We start from the raw sequence: 16097 nt of genomic DNA on the forward strand, positions 1-16097 counted from the left end.
ATCCTACGCTTAAGCAGGATAGTCTGAAGATAGTATCCATTGAGCAGTACAACTTCTGTGAAATACGTACTTAGATCTCTTCTCTTCTTATTGAGGATTAGAAGACTACCTAAATACGTACTCGTTATCTGGCTGATACGACCTAAATTCCCTGGCCATGAAACCTTTTGCAACTGTAAGGCATATGAACTACCATATCCGATCGTTTTGGCATTGTATCCAGCTTCTCGATTCGTAAAATCAGGTGTCAGAGACACTGCAATCTACACACCGACCGTAATCTGAGACTTGAGCTTAAAGACTTGCTCCTCCCCGGTCAGTGCCAGATATGGATCAGCCCACCGCAGCATTTTCATCCTCTCGTTCAGCAAAATAAGGTTTGCCAGGTTCTCATTTGACTTCTCTTTGTACTCGACCAACTCACAACATTCCCCCAGGCCTTCTCCATGGTGAACTGCCAGTACACCCATCCGGTGGCCACAGTTCCTGATGCAGTCACTAATATGGAGAATTCCATGGAGGTTTGATGCTCGACTCTTTGCGTCGAAAGAATAGATATCCTCATATGATTGCACAAAATCGAAACTCACATCCTCGAGGACTCGAAGATCATCAGTGATTCTTTCCTGCGTTGCAATGGAGTATACCTATAACTTGGCCAGTTGAACAAAATTTTCTCTAACCTCATGAGGCCCTCGAGTCCAGTAATGGGTGTGACAATAGCTGAAGAAAGTCGAACCAGTTATGAGCACGATAACTTTGGAAATTCTTGAAAATGTCCAAGGGAGAACTTGCAAGAGAAGCCGGCACATCATTAGCACGGCTGATAATGGCGCGACAGAGACCTTCCAGATCCTTGATTATCTTCTCTGTAGCGTGATATTGTGAAGGGCGGACTTCTTTCCAAATCCCGAATGTCCGTGGAATAACGCCCTCTAAGGTCAGGTGCATAATATCCGCCGGAACGATTCTGGTTGGCACATCCAGCAATGGCGATCTACGACATTCCAAACTTCTTAAAGATTGACTTCTGATTGATTTGAACGCAGATTCAATACCTTGCCGTAAAGTTTCCCTTGCTTTCAGATGTGGTCGTCCAGATGAATCCAGGCTTTTGACTTGAGCAAAGGGAAAATATAGAGGTCCTCCGTCTATCACTGACCGGCCCTTGATAAAGAAAAATCGGCAAGGTCTCTTTCCGTTGTGGCCCTTCATGCACATTAGTTTGGCCACAGCTGGCTGATCACCTGTGACCAGGGCACAAATGGACTTTCACAGTTGTATAAAAGCCTTCAGCTGCATTCCACACTGGTCATGTACACGTGGAGGACACGAAAGCAAAACCACACAACCCAATAAGGAACACGCAAACCAAAACAGACGACAAGAAGGAGACGCAAACCAAGACAGACGACAAGAAGGAGACGCAAACCAAAAGACAAACGACCGCGTAAGCCGTCCATGGAAGCGTCGGTGACGAGCTGCACACCGCAAGGACACGTCATTCATTACACCTGAACATGTTACCTGACACAACGGTCCAGGCGCTATTCAGTAAAGCCTGGCCACTTTAACGTTACCCCATTAGTCTTGAGAAAAGCTCTGCCTCCATCCGTTTGGCCGCGTCCGGTCCGCCAAGGATCTCGCCCATCATATCAGTTCCGGACGGGAAGTTCGTCTCAAAATTTGGCTCTCCGACTCCCTTCATATTAGCCAGCACTGCTTGACGAAAATGCCATCGAAGGAGTTCATCTCTCGCACTCCGCTCATCGTTTGGATCGCGACAGATAGGGTTAATCTTCCCGTCGATTCCGAGTGGATCGCCGTCAAAGCAGGTGATCTTATAATCATCGTCTGGGTTGACTGAGAATAGAAACTTGTCGGATATCTCATGGACATTGGATTGCATGAGTAGTCCATTCTGACATGAGTTGATCTCCGTGTCACGCTCATTCGCTTTGGTTGTAATGCATCCAGACAATCCTTTCTGCACGTAATACTCTTCGCTGGAGATGGGGAGTATGTGGAAGGAAGATCTGTACACGTTGTACTGACCACGATCGAAGTGATAATGCCCTAATGAGGTCTAGTATAGAGCTTAAATTCTGCAGATCGAAACAACAATGGACATTCTTGGTCTTCCAACGCCTTTAAAACTGAGGAGCTATAGATCCAGCACTATTTGGCCCACGTCGGGAAAACAGGCCGTTAAGACAACTTTGCCCTATTCCAATCCCGGGCTGCTGGCAGGGATAGGGTTGCTCCTGAAACGTGGCGCACGGATCCACTCGACAATAGCGCCATCAAAGAATTGGAAAGCAATTGCCATAGAATGTTTTCACTGTAACTCGTGTCTATTTTGATGAGGCACACAACATTCTCAGTAAGTGACCGTCGTCCAAGTTTCCAGGCTTTAACTAACCTGACAAGCTTCTCAGTACCAATAGTGCAGCTCACTGCAACCATACCACCGTCCACCGTCAACCAGATCCGGAAGGCGTATAATTATGCTGACTTGAGGCATGTCAGACTGGAGACCGTCGGAATATGTGATTGTCGGGTGAGTTTCTTTGCTACATACACAAATAGTGACGGCAGCAGTGGCTACCACCTTGTAGCCGTCCCGCGTCTCTTAGTACCATTGCATCAGTGCTAAACTCGACATACGGGTTGTCTTTGTTGTGCAGAGATGTATATAATCGAACTTAATATTACAATCGCGAAAATAAGTCGTCGACGGTTATAGACCTTGCGGGATGAAGGTTACATATACAGCGTCAAAGTGTCTACGAACAACACTCTCGAAGCATTGTTCTTTTGCAAGCCTGATGATGTTCAGAGGGCACGTCTATATGGGCAAACTGTTATTATCGATGCAACGTACAAAACGAATAAATTCCGCTTGTCACTGGTGAACATAATTGTAACTTTGGACAATAACTGGTGCACAGTGAGGATTGCATTGTGCTTTGTCACCAGCGAGCAGACAAGTGGGTACACCTCGGTCCTACCGCAACTGAGTGAATGGAACCATACTAATTCGCACTACCCTGCGAATTGCCGCAACAGACTGCTGACCATAGTTTTAAGCAGAGGATTGCGGGAGGGTGCCCCGGGTAAGTCGCAGTAGAGCGCACGCCAGCCGTAATAACGTGCGACGCTCTGACTGACGTATCATGACTGGACAGCGGCACTAAAGGCACCACTGAGGCATTGGTTGTACATAGGGCTGCTCCGAATACGAATATTCGCAGTAATCGGCATTATTCGTATTCGCTATTCGCAAGTCCCTACCGCTGCGAATAATATTCGCAATTTTATTCGCAAATCCTGAGCAGTGCGAATAATATTCGTAATTTATTCGCCGAATAACGAATATTATTCGCCGAATATTCGCATCTAATCACGTGCTCAAAGAGCCAATATGGCCTCTTACAGCCTTCCAGCTCAATGTGATGTAAGGAGTAAATTGATAGCGAGCTGCGCACTTTTCTTGCTCTGTGACCTAGTGAGAGGTTGCTTTTACCAGGTACATATTACTGTGCGTCAGTCCTGCGTTTCGTGGTATGCAGCTTTCGTTTTGCAGTTTATGCCTCCGCCTTTCACTTGTTGTTTTGTGCCTTAATGCCTTTGCTTCTTCTTGTGTTGGAACCGTAATAAACTATGAGCACTTTAAGGTTTCAGGGGTTGCGAATAAATATGCGAATAACGAATATTCGGCGAAAAATATTCGCAATTTTATTCGTTGCGCGGACATCCTGCGAATAATATTCGTTATTCGTTATTCGCAACGCAAAATGGTGCGAATAATTATTCGCCGAATAATATTCGCAAATGCGAATATTCGGAGCAGCCCTAGTTGTACAATCGAGAACATTTGAAAGCCCTGATATTTCTGAACAGAACTAAATGAGATACTGTGGAATTTTGGTGATGTTCTCAAAGGATGCTGAGTAATTAAGCACCGACGAGATCTATCAGAGTGCGGCTCATTAGTATGGGACTTCAGACATAACACGGTTCAGCTGCCCTGACTTGTCCGTCGGACATAAAATCGAGAAAAAAAAATTCACGTTAATCTTCCTCCCTTAGTACCTTGTAATCTATAGATGTGCATCAACACATACTGTCCGGAATCGTCGGCGTATTGTAAACCTTAGATTGGTGCCGCTGGCCAAGCATAGTGTGGGAGATATTGGGGATCATCGGCGTAATTTATTTGTAATTCGGTACGATAGCCGTGCCGGCCTTCCCGGTTATGAACATATTGCTGAGAAATCGTGACGACCGAAGACGTCATCCTGATTCGTCGCCAATTCTCCCTTCGCGGAGTAAATGCTCCCCATGCCTAAGCATATGGCCTGTATATGAATTCCCTGAATCTTCACGACAGACCTTTCCATCTGCAACGTCGCAACTACACGGTGATGACGTCTCAAACGCAGAAAGCGATTGTTATCCAGGCTCCAAAGGTAGCCGAGCTCGTTACTGACCGTCCCCTTCCGACACTTCGCGATGACTATATCCTTGTTGAGACGGTGGCCGTGGCATTGAACCCCACGGACTGGAAGGCTATCGAATTCCGTAGTAATTCCCCTGGTGCCCTTGTTGGATGTGACTACGCAGGCATTGTCCGGGAAGTTGGCAAAGCCGTCACGAAACCGTTCAAGAAAGGAGATCGAATCTGTGGCTTTGTCCATGGCTCCAATGACATGCAACACGAGGATGGGACATTCGCAGAATATATCGTTGTCAAAGGTGACCTGCAGATTCGCATTCCCGACTGGCTCAGCTTTGAAGAGGCTGCTACTCTGGGTCTCGGTGTTGCCACAGTTGGCCAAGGACTGTACCAAGCGTTGAAGCTTCCTCTTCCTAGCGCGCCATCGAAAGAGAAAATTCCAATTCTGATCTACGGGGGCTCTTCTGCGTCTGGCGTTTTGGGAATTCAATTCGCGACGCTATCTGGCTATGCGCCCATCACTACATGCTCACCGCACAATTTCGCCATGCTGAAGAGTCTCGGCGCCGCTGCCGTTTTTGACTACAAGGATCCTGATTCGGTTGCAAAGATTCGCGAGTTTGCCAATAATAACCTAAAATTTGCCTGGGATACCATTTCTTCGGAATCAAGCGCAAAATTCTGCGCTGATGCGCTCTCCTCCACAGGCGGCAAGTATGCAGCATTGCTAGACATTAGGGCACCACGCGATGACATTGATTCATGCTGGACGATTGCATACACGATATTCGGCGAGCAATTTACATGGCCTCCTGCTTCTATTCCCGCAGTCGCTGAGGACTATGAATTTGGCAAGAAGTGGGGTGATGTTGTCTCGAAGCTGCTCTTGGACAGCAAGATCAAGGCTCATAAGCAAAGGGTAGGCAAGGATGGGTTAAAGGGCGTTTTAGAAGGACTCCAACTTTTGAGAGAAAACAAGGTCAGCGGAGAAAAATTGGTTTATCGCGTCGGTGAAACTCCGTGACACTTCTAGCTCTCATCACAACTCATGTGGATATGGCTTCCTCTTATCAAATAATGTTTATCATTGTAAATATAATACTACTGTGAATAGTGCTATTTGACAATATTTTCGCACCACAACGCACTATTCTAGGTCACCAATGTAGCCCCCGTGAGAAGTTACCCAGGTTCATTTCGAATCTAGTTCGTTTCCAATCCAGCCAAACTCCCAGTTCCTACAGGTGATGTACGATAATAATATCTTGCAAACGAGGATATTTAGGGATCGGCTATCCATAGCGCTGTTGACGATATTCGACTTGGCGAATATTATTCGACCGATTATCGGCGTCGGATGCGATATCGGCCGATCTCCCGACGGTGAATACGAATATCGAATATTATTCGAAGCATTCTTCGACCGTGGAATCGAATATTCGACATAGTATTACATAATCAACCGTAGAGAAATGAATTCAGTGGGATTTCAAACTGCAAGACGCACTAAGCCTTAGTATACAGGCATTTGCCAGTTATAGCAATAGTTGTCCGATTTGCTCGACGTTTCTGATATCACCTAGTTAGACGTCATTTGACTAGCTCTAGAAGTCATAACTATCAATTCTGATTGGACCATATGGAATTTTCGCTATAAAATTACACTTTTCTGAAGGTTTATTTATACAGATGTGGGCAAGAAGGTTAATGATGTCTGATCAAAACGTGCTCTGATTTCAACGGTTTATGGGTGTACACCACCTCTTGCCGCTCATTCTAAAACAGTCAGTTACTTAGTTCACGTTTGCAAGCTTTTTGAATCTCGTTACGAATCGATGCTTACGCAGAGATATGGCCGGACCAGCCGTCTCATACCAAAGAGAGTAGCGCGTAGAACATTCTTTAGCAGTTAGCAGTTTCCATTTTAGAATATGTCTCAGCATTATCTATCCGACAAGAAGTCCTCTCGGACTCATTCCAGCGCCTTGAATCCACCCACTTCACTTTTGTACTCTCTAGTGTTTTGTCGCTCCCCCTAGACATTATAGCAGAAGTCCGCAAGCCTTTTCCGCGCAGTCCAACCCAATTCCATCGTAAGCGTCTGCACGTACCGATGTCCGTCAAGACGAAGAATGTAACTATCCTCTCTGCTGCGTTTTCTGAAGAAAATCACTCATTTACGCCCAATTGTTGTACGGAGTTTGTCACAGAGGCGAACGCTTGGTGACCTCGTCACAGTTAGGGACCCACGTCGAAACATTTAAGATAGTAAGTCTTCTTCTGTATCTCTGTCACCCTTCTTATTACTGACTTCAGATCTACCTAATCCAAAGCCCAAGCAAATGCCGCAAAACGCACCGAGCGTTACAGACCATAGAATAAACGTGAAGCGCGCGAAAAGAGTGACATCCGAGATAAACATTGGTGCTAAGAGTCCGACGTGAGCGGCTAGCAAGATGGTGGTAATCACAGTTCGGCTGGACAATGAAGGTGAATTTGCAATCAAATCAGCCACCGTAAAGGCTTCAAGAAACTTGCTTATTGAAAGTAGCACCAACCAGACTGCAAATAATAAACTTTTTACTTCGATACCAGCGTCACTTGCTTGCAGGACCGAAGGTCCAAGAGAGAACACGAGGTTGGTGAACAGGACCCAGAGCAATGGATTCACAAAATCAATGTATGTTGCTGGCCTGGAAGATGGCCGTGAAGGCAAAGGTGCAGATGTGCCGGGAGAATGGGGCATGATTTTGAGCGAGACAATGTGTGAGTATCTCAAAAACGTGTCGTTGCTCGCGGCTAAAAGATGTTGTGAATAATGTGCCACGAGGCAGATTGGGTGCACTAAATACTACGCGCGGGTACGAGCCAACATCGGCCGCCACGATAAAGGATGGTGATTGGTCGTTGTCTTCGATATTTTGGCAATCGGCTCACGTTCCTCGCTCTCGTAAAATTAAAATTTCAAAATAAATAAAATAATTATATTTTCTACTGCATACAGGTTTAATCATTTTTTTGTCTTTGTGACAGTGCTAATTGATGTTCCCGTCCTTACAGCTATAGCGGACGTCACCCGTGCATGCAATTATTGTTCACTTCCTGTTCTGGTATTGGTTGTGCGTAACAGCCCTAGCCCACCAATCTTGAGAAATTGGTTAGAGGCAGCTCAATATCCACAGCGCCATTTCGCTGCACTTTTGGCTAACTTCGCAACGCCAACCCTGGAAATAATTTCAAGAATACTATTAGTTGTTGAATTTGTCGCGAGCAAATGGAAGAGCGTCTGCTCCCCGAAGTAATCGTATTACTTTCTGTGGGGTGCTGCATGGTAATCCCACCTTTTGTCTGTGCTGGATAATTGCTGATCTTGTCCGTGACGCCAAAAATATGTCAGAAAGTATAACCGCAGCAGGCTAAGCCAAAAGATGGGTATACTTTCCTACTTGAACCCTTGAAGTTATAAACTGCAGATCTTGGTGTATTCTTCTACTATAGCTAAGTAATGTTTGGATACTTGTAGGCTATCAGCACTAAGTCCGAATCCCTATCTAAACCTTCTAGCATCGTATTGTAGTGTGTTTCTGCATGCTGTGCCACTTGGTACATACTATTCAATACGCGTGTACTTCTCGGGTGCTGCCTTAATCGTAATCGACTGATTACTATATATTGCATGACCAATTTCCTGTTCGTGAATCACGTAAGAGGAGATTAGAAATATCACGTAGTGGCAACCTAGGATCATGGGTTTAAAGACAACAACTTAACAGTAAGTCGCTATTACGACATATATAACCTCCTGTATTGCGAATTTTTCAGTAGGAGAGGTGGGAGTGCTGAGCCTGGGTCAACGATATATATCGACAAGGCTACCCGGCCATAATTCAAGAATAGACAGATTGCAGCTCTGGAGCCTAAGCTTTGGATTTGCATTGACGCCACACGTATCTTCGACCGCATGTGGCGTCGCCTTATCTCTTGGCAAAACCGAACCGTTGTCCAGCCCGGCCAAGCTGCACGCTGGGCACTACTATTAAGTGGCATACTCGGCAGGGGCCCTAGGTTCATGTATGCTTCATTACTCACCGGCAAGCAAGTATCCTCCGGTCCTATAAGCGGTGCACCAAAGTATTCGTTAGATATGACACCGAGTTCAGCCAAGACCATCAACGGCATATCACCAAACTAAGAAGGGGTGACCCCCAAGGTCCGGTTGCACGTGGGGCGACTAGTTCCAGTAGTGAAGTTGCAGAATACTTGGCAGAGACACCAGCGGCGGCTGCCGGTTGCACGCTTGCTTTTTTGTCGCACAGTAAAGGGTAAGAGTAAGATAATATACGCGACCGGCAAACGGCCAGAAAGTAATCTCGGCCTCACGTAGCAATAGCTTCCGACGTCGGCCGTTATCTGATGATGCGCCGGAGCCATATGCGAGTAAAGCATAAGAGTAAAAAGCTACCATCATATTTGTTCTTTTGGTCATTCTCCACAGCACTCAGCAAAACCTTTCCGCCAACCAACCGAAGCACAGACTGCTGTTGCACCTCCCAAGCGCGTGCCACCTATGTCGCTTGGTGTAACCCATGCTCTCCAACAATCTACACCGACTAAAGTCGCCTGGAGTCCGCAGCATCCAGTGTGAACAGTACGAAAGGCATCGTTGGCCCTGATATCTAATCATTTTAATATTCCCTCCCCCCCCCCCCCCCCCCCCCCCTCCCTCTCTCTCTCTCTCTCTTGGAAACTGGCAATAGCGTCCTTACGGGTCCCTGCTCCTTGCACCTCGAAATACTGGGCACAAAAAAATGCTGGCTATGAACTGAGCTAGGAGGTGGACACGAATAACATTTTCCTCTATTCGTATTCGTTATTCGTCTTCGCAGAAATGGCTTGATTCGTAACGAATAAATTCGGAACGTGATAACAAATATTATTCGTAATTTTGCCAAGACGCTAGCGCAGTGGCCAAACTTTAATGCAGCCAATCATGACGCGTCAAGGAGTAACGCGTCAATGAATAACTGAACGACGCGCCTAGGAAAAGATAACGAGGCTTTTGAAAAGCTGAAAATCGCTGTGGAAGGATGGAGGAAATTATTGCCTCCAGAGTATCCGCTAATACAGCAGATAGAGAGGGAAATTCTTGACATTCGGTGGACAAACGGGACCTCTAGACAGAATTTATAGCTACATGTTTATAGTTCTATCTATTTTTAATTTCGGTCCTCAAGCCTTACGGTAGTCGTGTTCGTAACATTTGGTTACCAGGGGATCTCGGTATTGTTAATAGCGTCGTAGAATGTACCAGATGACTTCTCTCGCGTAGCCTGGTCAATCTTCGCGTGGTCAATTGTGATCAGTAGAGATGCTTTGAAACCGGATAGGATAAAGGACTTACAAAGACCATAACTCCTTTAATGCTTTCTTCTATAGTATTCGGAGGCTTCTCCATACCTAGCGCCTTGGCAGATATGTTACCGCCTTCAGTCTGCACAAAACTATATAGTGTTAACGGGTTTCTTGACTTAGGGGTTTCGCGTCTATTAAAAACGTACCCAGGATGCAGTGCGAAGGCAGTCAGCCATTTGTTACTGCAGTGCGCAGCCCTACAATTATCAGAGTCAGCTATCAAAGGCACGGAGAACATTGCCGAAATGACTTGGTAGGGTATACTTACATGGTCACCCAGTTCAGTCCAGCCTTAGAGATACCATAGGAAGAAACAAAACTGGTGCCGAATGCCTCCATAGAGCCGATAGAACCAGCTGAGCTAGTAATAGCCACCCACCTAGGCAATTTGGACTTCTGGAGTAAAGGTCTGACAGCCTGAAACAGAACTAGAGACCCAAGTGTATTGACATTAAAGCACGTAGTCACATCCTCGGTTTTCACAGTGTCAATCGCAGCGACAATTTCTGAGCCCATACAACCAGCGTTAGCAATAACAATATCCAGACTATCGATGCCGGTGGCTTGAAGATCCTTAACGGCGTCGGTAGGATCTGTGAGAGAAGTGTTTTCAATTTTAACCAGGAACAGGCGACTGCCAGCTGCGGTAGGTAGTGTCTTGAGCTCTTGCGCATTAGGAGACGCCTTATCACGAACGCTGCCAACGACGATGTGATTGGGGCGCGAGAGGTACGTCTGGACCAAGGCCTTTCCAAGACTTCGACTGGCGCCAGTGATAAGGACGATGGTGGAATCGGACATGATGCGTGACTTGAGCTTTTCTATGGTCGGTTACTTTGGTGGATATTACTGTGGTCTATGGGACTGGTTGAAGGGGGATTTCGTCCCTAATATCTTCTTTGGGGGGCTATCTTGATTTATCATCATTTACTTCACGTTTCTTATTATTTACTGATTGTTAGTTTGCAAGATTATAAAATTCGGATTTCGTCCAAATGGGATAATGTCGACCGGGGATGGAATCTGGCGCTAATCCAAAATGGTATTTCCTTAACTAGAGTTCCGAAGCCATAAGGGACGGAATCTGGCACTAGGCCAAAACAAGACTTTCTTACCTGGAGTTCCGGAAGCCCACAAAGCTTGAACCTGGGATATTTTTATAACTTCTACGATAACTTCTACGGAGATACAGGTGATAAGTATGGGATTTTACGCTAGTATTAGTGTAAGACCGATACCTGATAAGGGGTCTAATTCTAGACAGCGCTTTACCTAATTAGGTCCTCTCACCACCCTTTTTCCAAGAAACACAACGCGTACTTTACTTGAAAACCCACTTTGTACACTACTTTTACGCCACTTTTACACTACTATACCCATGAATCACGATGTTACGACTCCGTACGCCTACCCCTTCTTCTATCTCTTCAAGCCGTCCAAGTGTATCGATTAGGGCACCGACTCGATGCCTAAAACCCTCCGAATTGATGCGTGATCAACGGCTACGATGTAAAATACTCAGGGGCCACCTGTGACCCTGGTCTAGAATTAGCACACATACTGACTTTTCTTATCACCAAGTACAGCGTGCGTGTACGCACCCCCTTACTCCGAAGAAGAGATCAGGTCGACCCTCTCTTTTACTCAAGCTCAGGTCGAAGAGCTTGTAGACTTCGTCTGTGCAACGACTAAAAATCGACGTATGTCGCACGATCAATAAGCTAAAGAGCTTGATTTCGGGTTAGTGCGTACGCAATAAGGACTGCTCTTGCAAAAGAGGGTCATCGTCGACTAGCAATGCGCAAGCCTCCAAATAGTGAGAAGAATCGACAACACCTACTACAATGGGCACACGAACACTTGAGCAATGGTACTGTATTTTATGGACTGACGAATCATGGGTAACACCTGGGAGACATACACGGGCCTGGATTACTCGACGTCTAGGTGAGGAGTGGGATCCTACTTGTATGGTTGAGAGAGTTCGAAAGCCAGGAGGTTGGATGTTTTGGGGCTGTTTTCATGGCCATACAAAAGGGCCTGGACTTTTTCTGGGAAAAGGAATGGGGCTCAATTAGCTCTGCAACTTATATCGAGCATACGATTCCAGTGATTCAGGAGTATATTGAGCTTCAACGGAGTCGAGGGATTAATTTAAAGCTCATGCAAAGACGGTGCACCTGGCCACAGAGCTCTAAAGACTATTCATGAGTTCCAAAGGATGGGTATTGAGCTTATTTTCTGGCCTCCTTTCTTGCCAGATATAAATCCAATTGAAAGGGTTTGGCATATCATGAAAAACTACATTCAGAATAACTATCCTGAGCGTATGGGATATCCTGCATTACGTACAGCAGTTGAGGATGCGTGGGATACAGTAGGGGAGTTCGAGTTTACATTAAGGCTTATAATACATGATTTTTTGAGTGTTTTCCGGTGAAATACATAGCATTTCTGGGTAAATTTAGGGGGTAGTGGGGTGGTGAGATAAAGTGTAGTCTAGAGTTAAACTCCCTTATAAGGTATCGGGCTTACACTAATACTAGCGTAAAATCCCATACTTATCACCTGTACCTTCGTAATATAGCATAAATCTAGGATCACATACGAGATCTGAAAGCTAGTATCCTCTGCGGAATCCTAATACGTCTTAGAGAATTGGATGAAGTATAGAAGGAGACTATAAGTCAATTCGCCTCCCAGCTGCAACCCACTGCTGTCCCATTGCTGGCTATTCAAAAGACGGCTATGTTTGAGCTTAACCAGATTTCAATTTACAGCGTAAGGGCAGCCATCATAACTGTAGCCCCAAAAGCATCAACTCGCGCAGCACAATCCTTCAAATCCTCCAAACATGCTGTTTCGTCCGTGCCCTGCTCGAACTGCTGCGAATTCTTTAATGTCTTAAATTTCAGCATCTCTGTTGACTGTCTCCTCTCTAAATCATGTTTGTATTTCGCTTCCCAGTCTTCTCTATTCGATGATTTCCACAAGTCTTCGCTGCATGGAAGAAATGCCTCCATCAAACCGGAACTGCAAGTGGGCCAGTAGTCGGTTTGAATTTCGGTCAACAGGGCAATCAGGAAAAGGACCATAAATGTACTTTGTATTGATTAAAGTGTTAGTTAATCTCCCACGAGCTATAAAGCAGATACGGTACTAGTGACGAGTTCAACGTACCGTCGCATACTTTCTCGAAATGCCCATTCTTCCCACGATGGCAGAATGGAGTTGGATTTGTTTTCACCTTTATAGCCAACGGTAAAGGCCTTTGTAGATATCTTCTACAAGACAAGGTCTTTAGTAGCGAAAAGCAAAGAAGAGTAGATAGCATCTTACACCCGTCGTCCAGAGGAGTCTCACACATTCGTGTTCTTTGAGCTCTTTTTCGCGCGCTTGAAGAAGCAGGTAGATTGTGATAGCCTGGAATGCAGAGAGGAGATTCAGATCATCATATTATAAAAAGAAATTAGTACTGAGATTTGTAGAATCTAGAATGTGCATTCAAACCTCATTATTGAGGCGTTGCTGCTCTGACATGATTGTTCGCCAGACGAGTGCTTTGCTCTCAGGTGTTCTAGTTTGCCACATATGCATGATTGATATGCAGTTGGCAAGTGGTGTAGGGAAAAAACGGTGTACTAAAACAGAGTCACATGTACACTTCGACCGGTTGAGAGGACAATATGTGTGCGAATGAATGAAAGGAGGCAAAGATATGCTGGAGAGGAGATCAGTAGAATAGGATAAAAAACTTTAAATAGCTGCAAAGTTCTCCATCAGTAAATATTTCAAGATTGCCTCGGAAGTAACCAACTCACATGATTAGAACTCAAAAATTGACCAAGTGTGGAAGTTTTCTTCTGGGTAAGTAGTAATGGCCTACACCTTGGAACATTTCGCCCTGCCCCAGTAGAAGTCAAAGGATAGTCCGTTATCGATGGGTTTATTGGAGACAGCCATCCACCCATTGGAAGAAACTCATCAAAAGTTCCTGTGTTATTTGGGCCTTGGTGCGTCAGCAGCTCTTGAAGATTGAACCCAAACTCGGTTGAACGTGGGCTGCGGAAGTCATTTGTCCCTGCATAGTTCTGAGATTCGTATGGTAGTATAGTCGTATCTGTGGATCTTTCACCACTGGACTGCAACATAGCTCGGGTGTTTTCCGACACTATGATCTCCTCGTTCCAGTTCGTCTCCGACACGAACTCCTCATTGCCTCTAATATGATTGTTCCTCTGACCGGAACTTCTCTGCGCGACATCGGTACGAGTCAGTGATTCGAGCGATTCTGGAACAGGGTCGGTGAAGAATGCAGGAAGCTCCGCAGCTCGCCTCCATGGGGTCCTGTCCACACCTCGCCTGGTTTCTGTGTAGTCACACTTGAAATTATGACCGAGGCATCGCTTGCACTTCGGAATATCGAGGCTACATCTTGTTCTGGCGTCCCGGCACTGAGAGCAGACCTTCTTGCGAATGGCCGGCATTTGAACTCGAATGCAACTTTATAGTTTTGTACGAGAGGATATTGGCATAATTGTCAGTTTTCCACCTCGACGATGTTTAGGGTTGGGTCAGAGCTCAAGTCGACTTGAACTCGACTTCACTTGGACTCTGCTCGGGCAAACTTGGCTCCGCTTGGGATACCGCGAAGTCAACTCGACGTTAACTCGAGCCTTGCTTCACTTCACTTGATCTGTCACTGGAAAACTTGACTTTGGAGGTCGAGCAAGTGCAAGTCTAGTAGAGAACCGTGTTATTTGGGCAATCGTTGATGCACTTAGGGCGCATACGAAAACAACGTCATCACAATTCACTATCTCGAGCACGCGTAAACAGCGTTATGGAATATTTAAATTACCCAGGGCTGTGGCGGATGCGGATATCCGCCAAATTTTCCCATATAAGCATCCGCCATCCGCCTTTTTATCCGCCTTTCGACAGCATCCGCCAAATCCGCCATCCGCTTTTAAAAATTTCGCAAAGTTCACTAACATGATATTTGAATTTACTAAATGGACTCGCTGTAGCGGAGTCAACTTATTTGGTCGGTCATCCCCGCTACATGTGAGCGTGTACGCCAGTGCTAGAATAACCTCTTGTCGGACTATGCAAGCTAAAGGTTAGGGCTAACTTTAACCCTAACCCTGTCAGATTTGGGACCGTTTTTTCAATTTAATTAAGAATATGCCGACTATATGCCCCAAAATGGCGGATCGGATATCCGCCTATCCGCCTACAGCCCTGAAATTACCTGTCGAGGATAGGGCTGTTGCGAATACGAATATCGGCGGTTTTTCCCAATATTCGTATTCGATATTCGACTCTTGAAAGGCATTCGAATAATATTCGATATTCGTATTCGACAAATAAGGTTTAGGTCGAATAATATCGGCTCGAATATTCGTATTCGATCGAATATCGATCCAAATCACGTGATATTAATTAAATAAGTTAGAGCATTTCCTATTACAGGCTAGTTTAGGGTTAGGGTCAGGATTAGGGCTTCTCGAATTTGAAATCCCACTGTATTCATTTCTCTACGGTTGATTACGTAATACTATGTCGAATATTCGATTCGATGGTCGAAGAATGCTTCGAATAATATTCGATATTCGTATTCGACGCCGGGGGATTGGCCGATATCGTATTCGACGCCGATAATCGGTCGAATAATATTCGTCTATTCGAATATCGTCAACAGCCCTAGTCGAGGACGCTCAAGGTCGTGTATTCCATGACACGGTTTGTCATATGTAAACGACCACAATGTAGTTGAGGGAAATATTGGTGATAGCTTGTGACAAGGGCCATCCGTATTGGTTGACGTCGTAATCCAGTATATCCGTTGAAGTCAGGCGCTGGCTCGTTGAATGATGGACGCGAGAGACTTACATCGCGGCGGCCACTGCGGAAAAGCTGGTACCTTTCGTGTTCGACATATTACATGTGAGTGCGTGGAATCGATATTGGTTGTCGGAAACTACAATATTGTGTGTGCATTGGGGTATATGTAGGAGCCCGCATTGCAGAGGCAGTGATGTGGTGAAGGCGTTGAATATTGTGTAGCAGTGAGAGCGCGAGAAGGAGGACACTAATAGATATTGACAGATGTGGCTGCAACAACGCTGCTGACATTCCCAGATGCGCCTTCGCATTGCGCGAGAGAAGAAACGTCGAAGCGCCGCTGGCAATCGGCATGGGAGCTAACGGCTCTGGATCTGGA

General features: G+C 45.7%; 6 protein-coding genes across 6 annotated transcripts; 1 reads left to right on the forward strand and 5 right to left on the reverse strand.

Moving 5' to 3' along the window:
- Positions 1 to 1576: 1576 nt before the first annotated feature.
- Positions 1577 to 2026, reverse strand: POJ06DRAFT_191722 (uncharacterized protein; the record flags this gene model as incomplete). Its single annotated transcript, XM_056184858.1, has 1 exon — positions 1577 to 2026. A coding segment is annotated over one exon (450 nt), but the record flags the coding sequence as incomplete, so codon positions are not given.
- A 2102-nt stretch (positions 2027 to 4128) lies between these two features.
- POJ06DRAFT_244387 (chaperonin 10-like protein) lies at positions 4129 to 5588 on the forward strand. The gene has a single exon (XM_056186495.1). It carries the CDS (start codon positions 4368 to 4370, stop codon positions 5481 to 5483), a length of 1116 nt encoding a protein of 371 aa, XP_056047840.1. The 5' UTR covers positions 4129 to 4367; the 3' UTR covers positions 5484 to 5588.
- A 758-nt stretch (positions 5589 to 6346) lies between these two features.
- Positions 6347 to 7305, reverse strand: POJ06DRAFT_18828 (uncharacterized protein). The gene has a single exon (XM_056184787.1). It carries the CDS (start codon positions 7203 to 7205, stop codon positions 6720 to 6722), a length of 486 nt encoding a protein of 161 aa, XP_056047841.1. The 5' UTR covers positions 7206 to 7305; the 3' UTR covers positions 6347 to 6719.
- A 2388-nt stretch (positions 7306 to 9693) lies between these two features.
- On the reverse strand, positions 9694 to 10672 carry POJ06DRAFT_205494 (NAD(P)-binding protein; the record flags this gene model as incomplete). The annotated part of the gene is made up of 4 exons (XM_056185358.1): positions 9694 to 9798; positions 9861 to 9960; positions 10018 to 10068; positions 10140 to 10672. The coding sequence occupies 4 exons, from the start codon at positions 10670 to 10672 to the stop codon at positions 9724 to 9726; spliced, it is 759 nt and encodes a 252-aa protein (XP_056047842.1). The 3' UTR covers positions 9694 to 9723.
- Positions 10673 to 12645: 1973 nt separating this feature from the next.
- On the reverse strand, positions 12646 to 13411 carry POJ06DRAFT_235339 (uncharacterized protein; the record flags this gene model as incomplete). Its single annotated transcript, XM_056185827.1, has 4 exons — positions 12646 to 12973; positions 13052 to 13155; positions 13211 to 13294; positions 13382 to 13411. 4 exons carry the CDS (start codon positions 13409 to 13411, stop codon positions 12646 to 12648), a joined length of 546 nt encoding a protein of 181 aa, XP_056047843.1.
- A 251-nt stretch (positions 13412 to 13662) lies between these two features.
- Positions 13663 to 14358, reverse strand: POJ06DRAFT_298729 (uncharacterized protein; the record flags this gene model as incomplete). The annotated part of the gene is made up of 1 exon (XM_056190657.1): positions 13663 to 14358. The coding sequence occupies one exon, from the start codon at positions 14356 to 14358 to the stop codon at positions 13663 to 13665; it is 696 nt and encodes a 231-aa protein (XP_056047844.1).
- Positions 14359 to 16097: the final 1739 nt, after the last annotated feature.

The sequence above is a fragment of the Lipomyces tetrasporus genome (assembly GCF_029532465.1).
Source record: "Lipomyces tetrasporus strain NRRL Y-64009 chromosome Unknown POJ06scaffold_1, whole genome shotgun sequence".
Classification (NCBI taxonomy): domain Eukaryota; kingdom Fungi; phylum Ascomycota; class Lipomycetes; order Lipomycetales; family Lipomycetaceae; genus Lipomyces; species Lipomyces tetrasporus.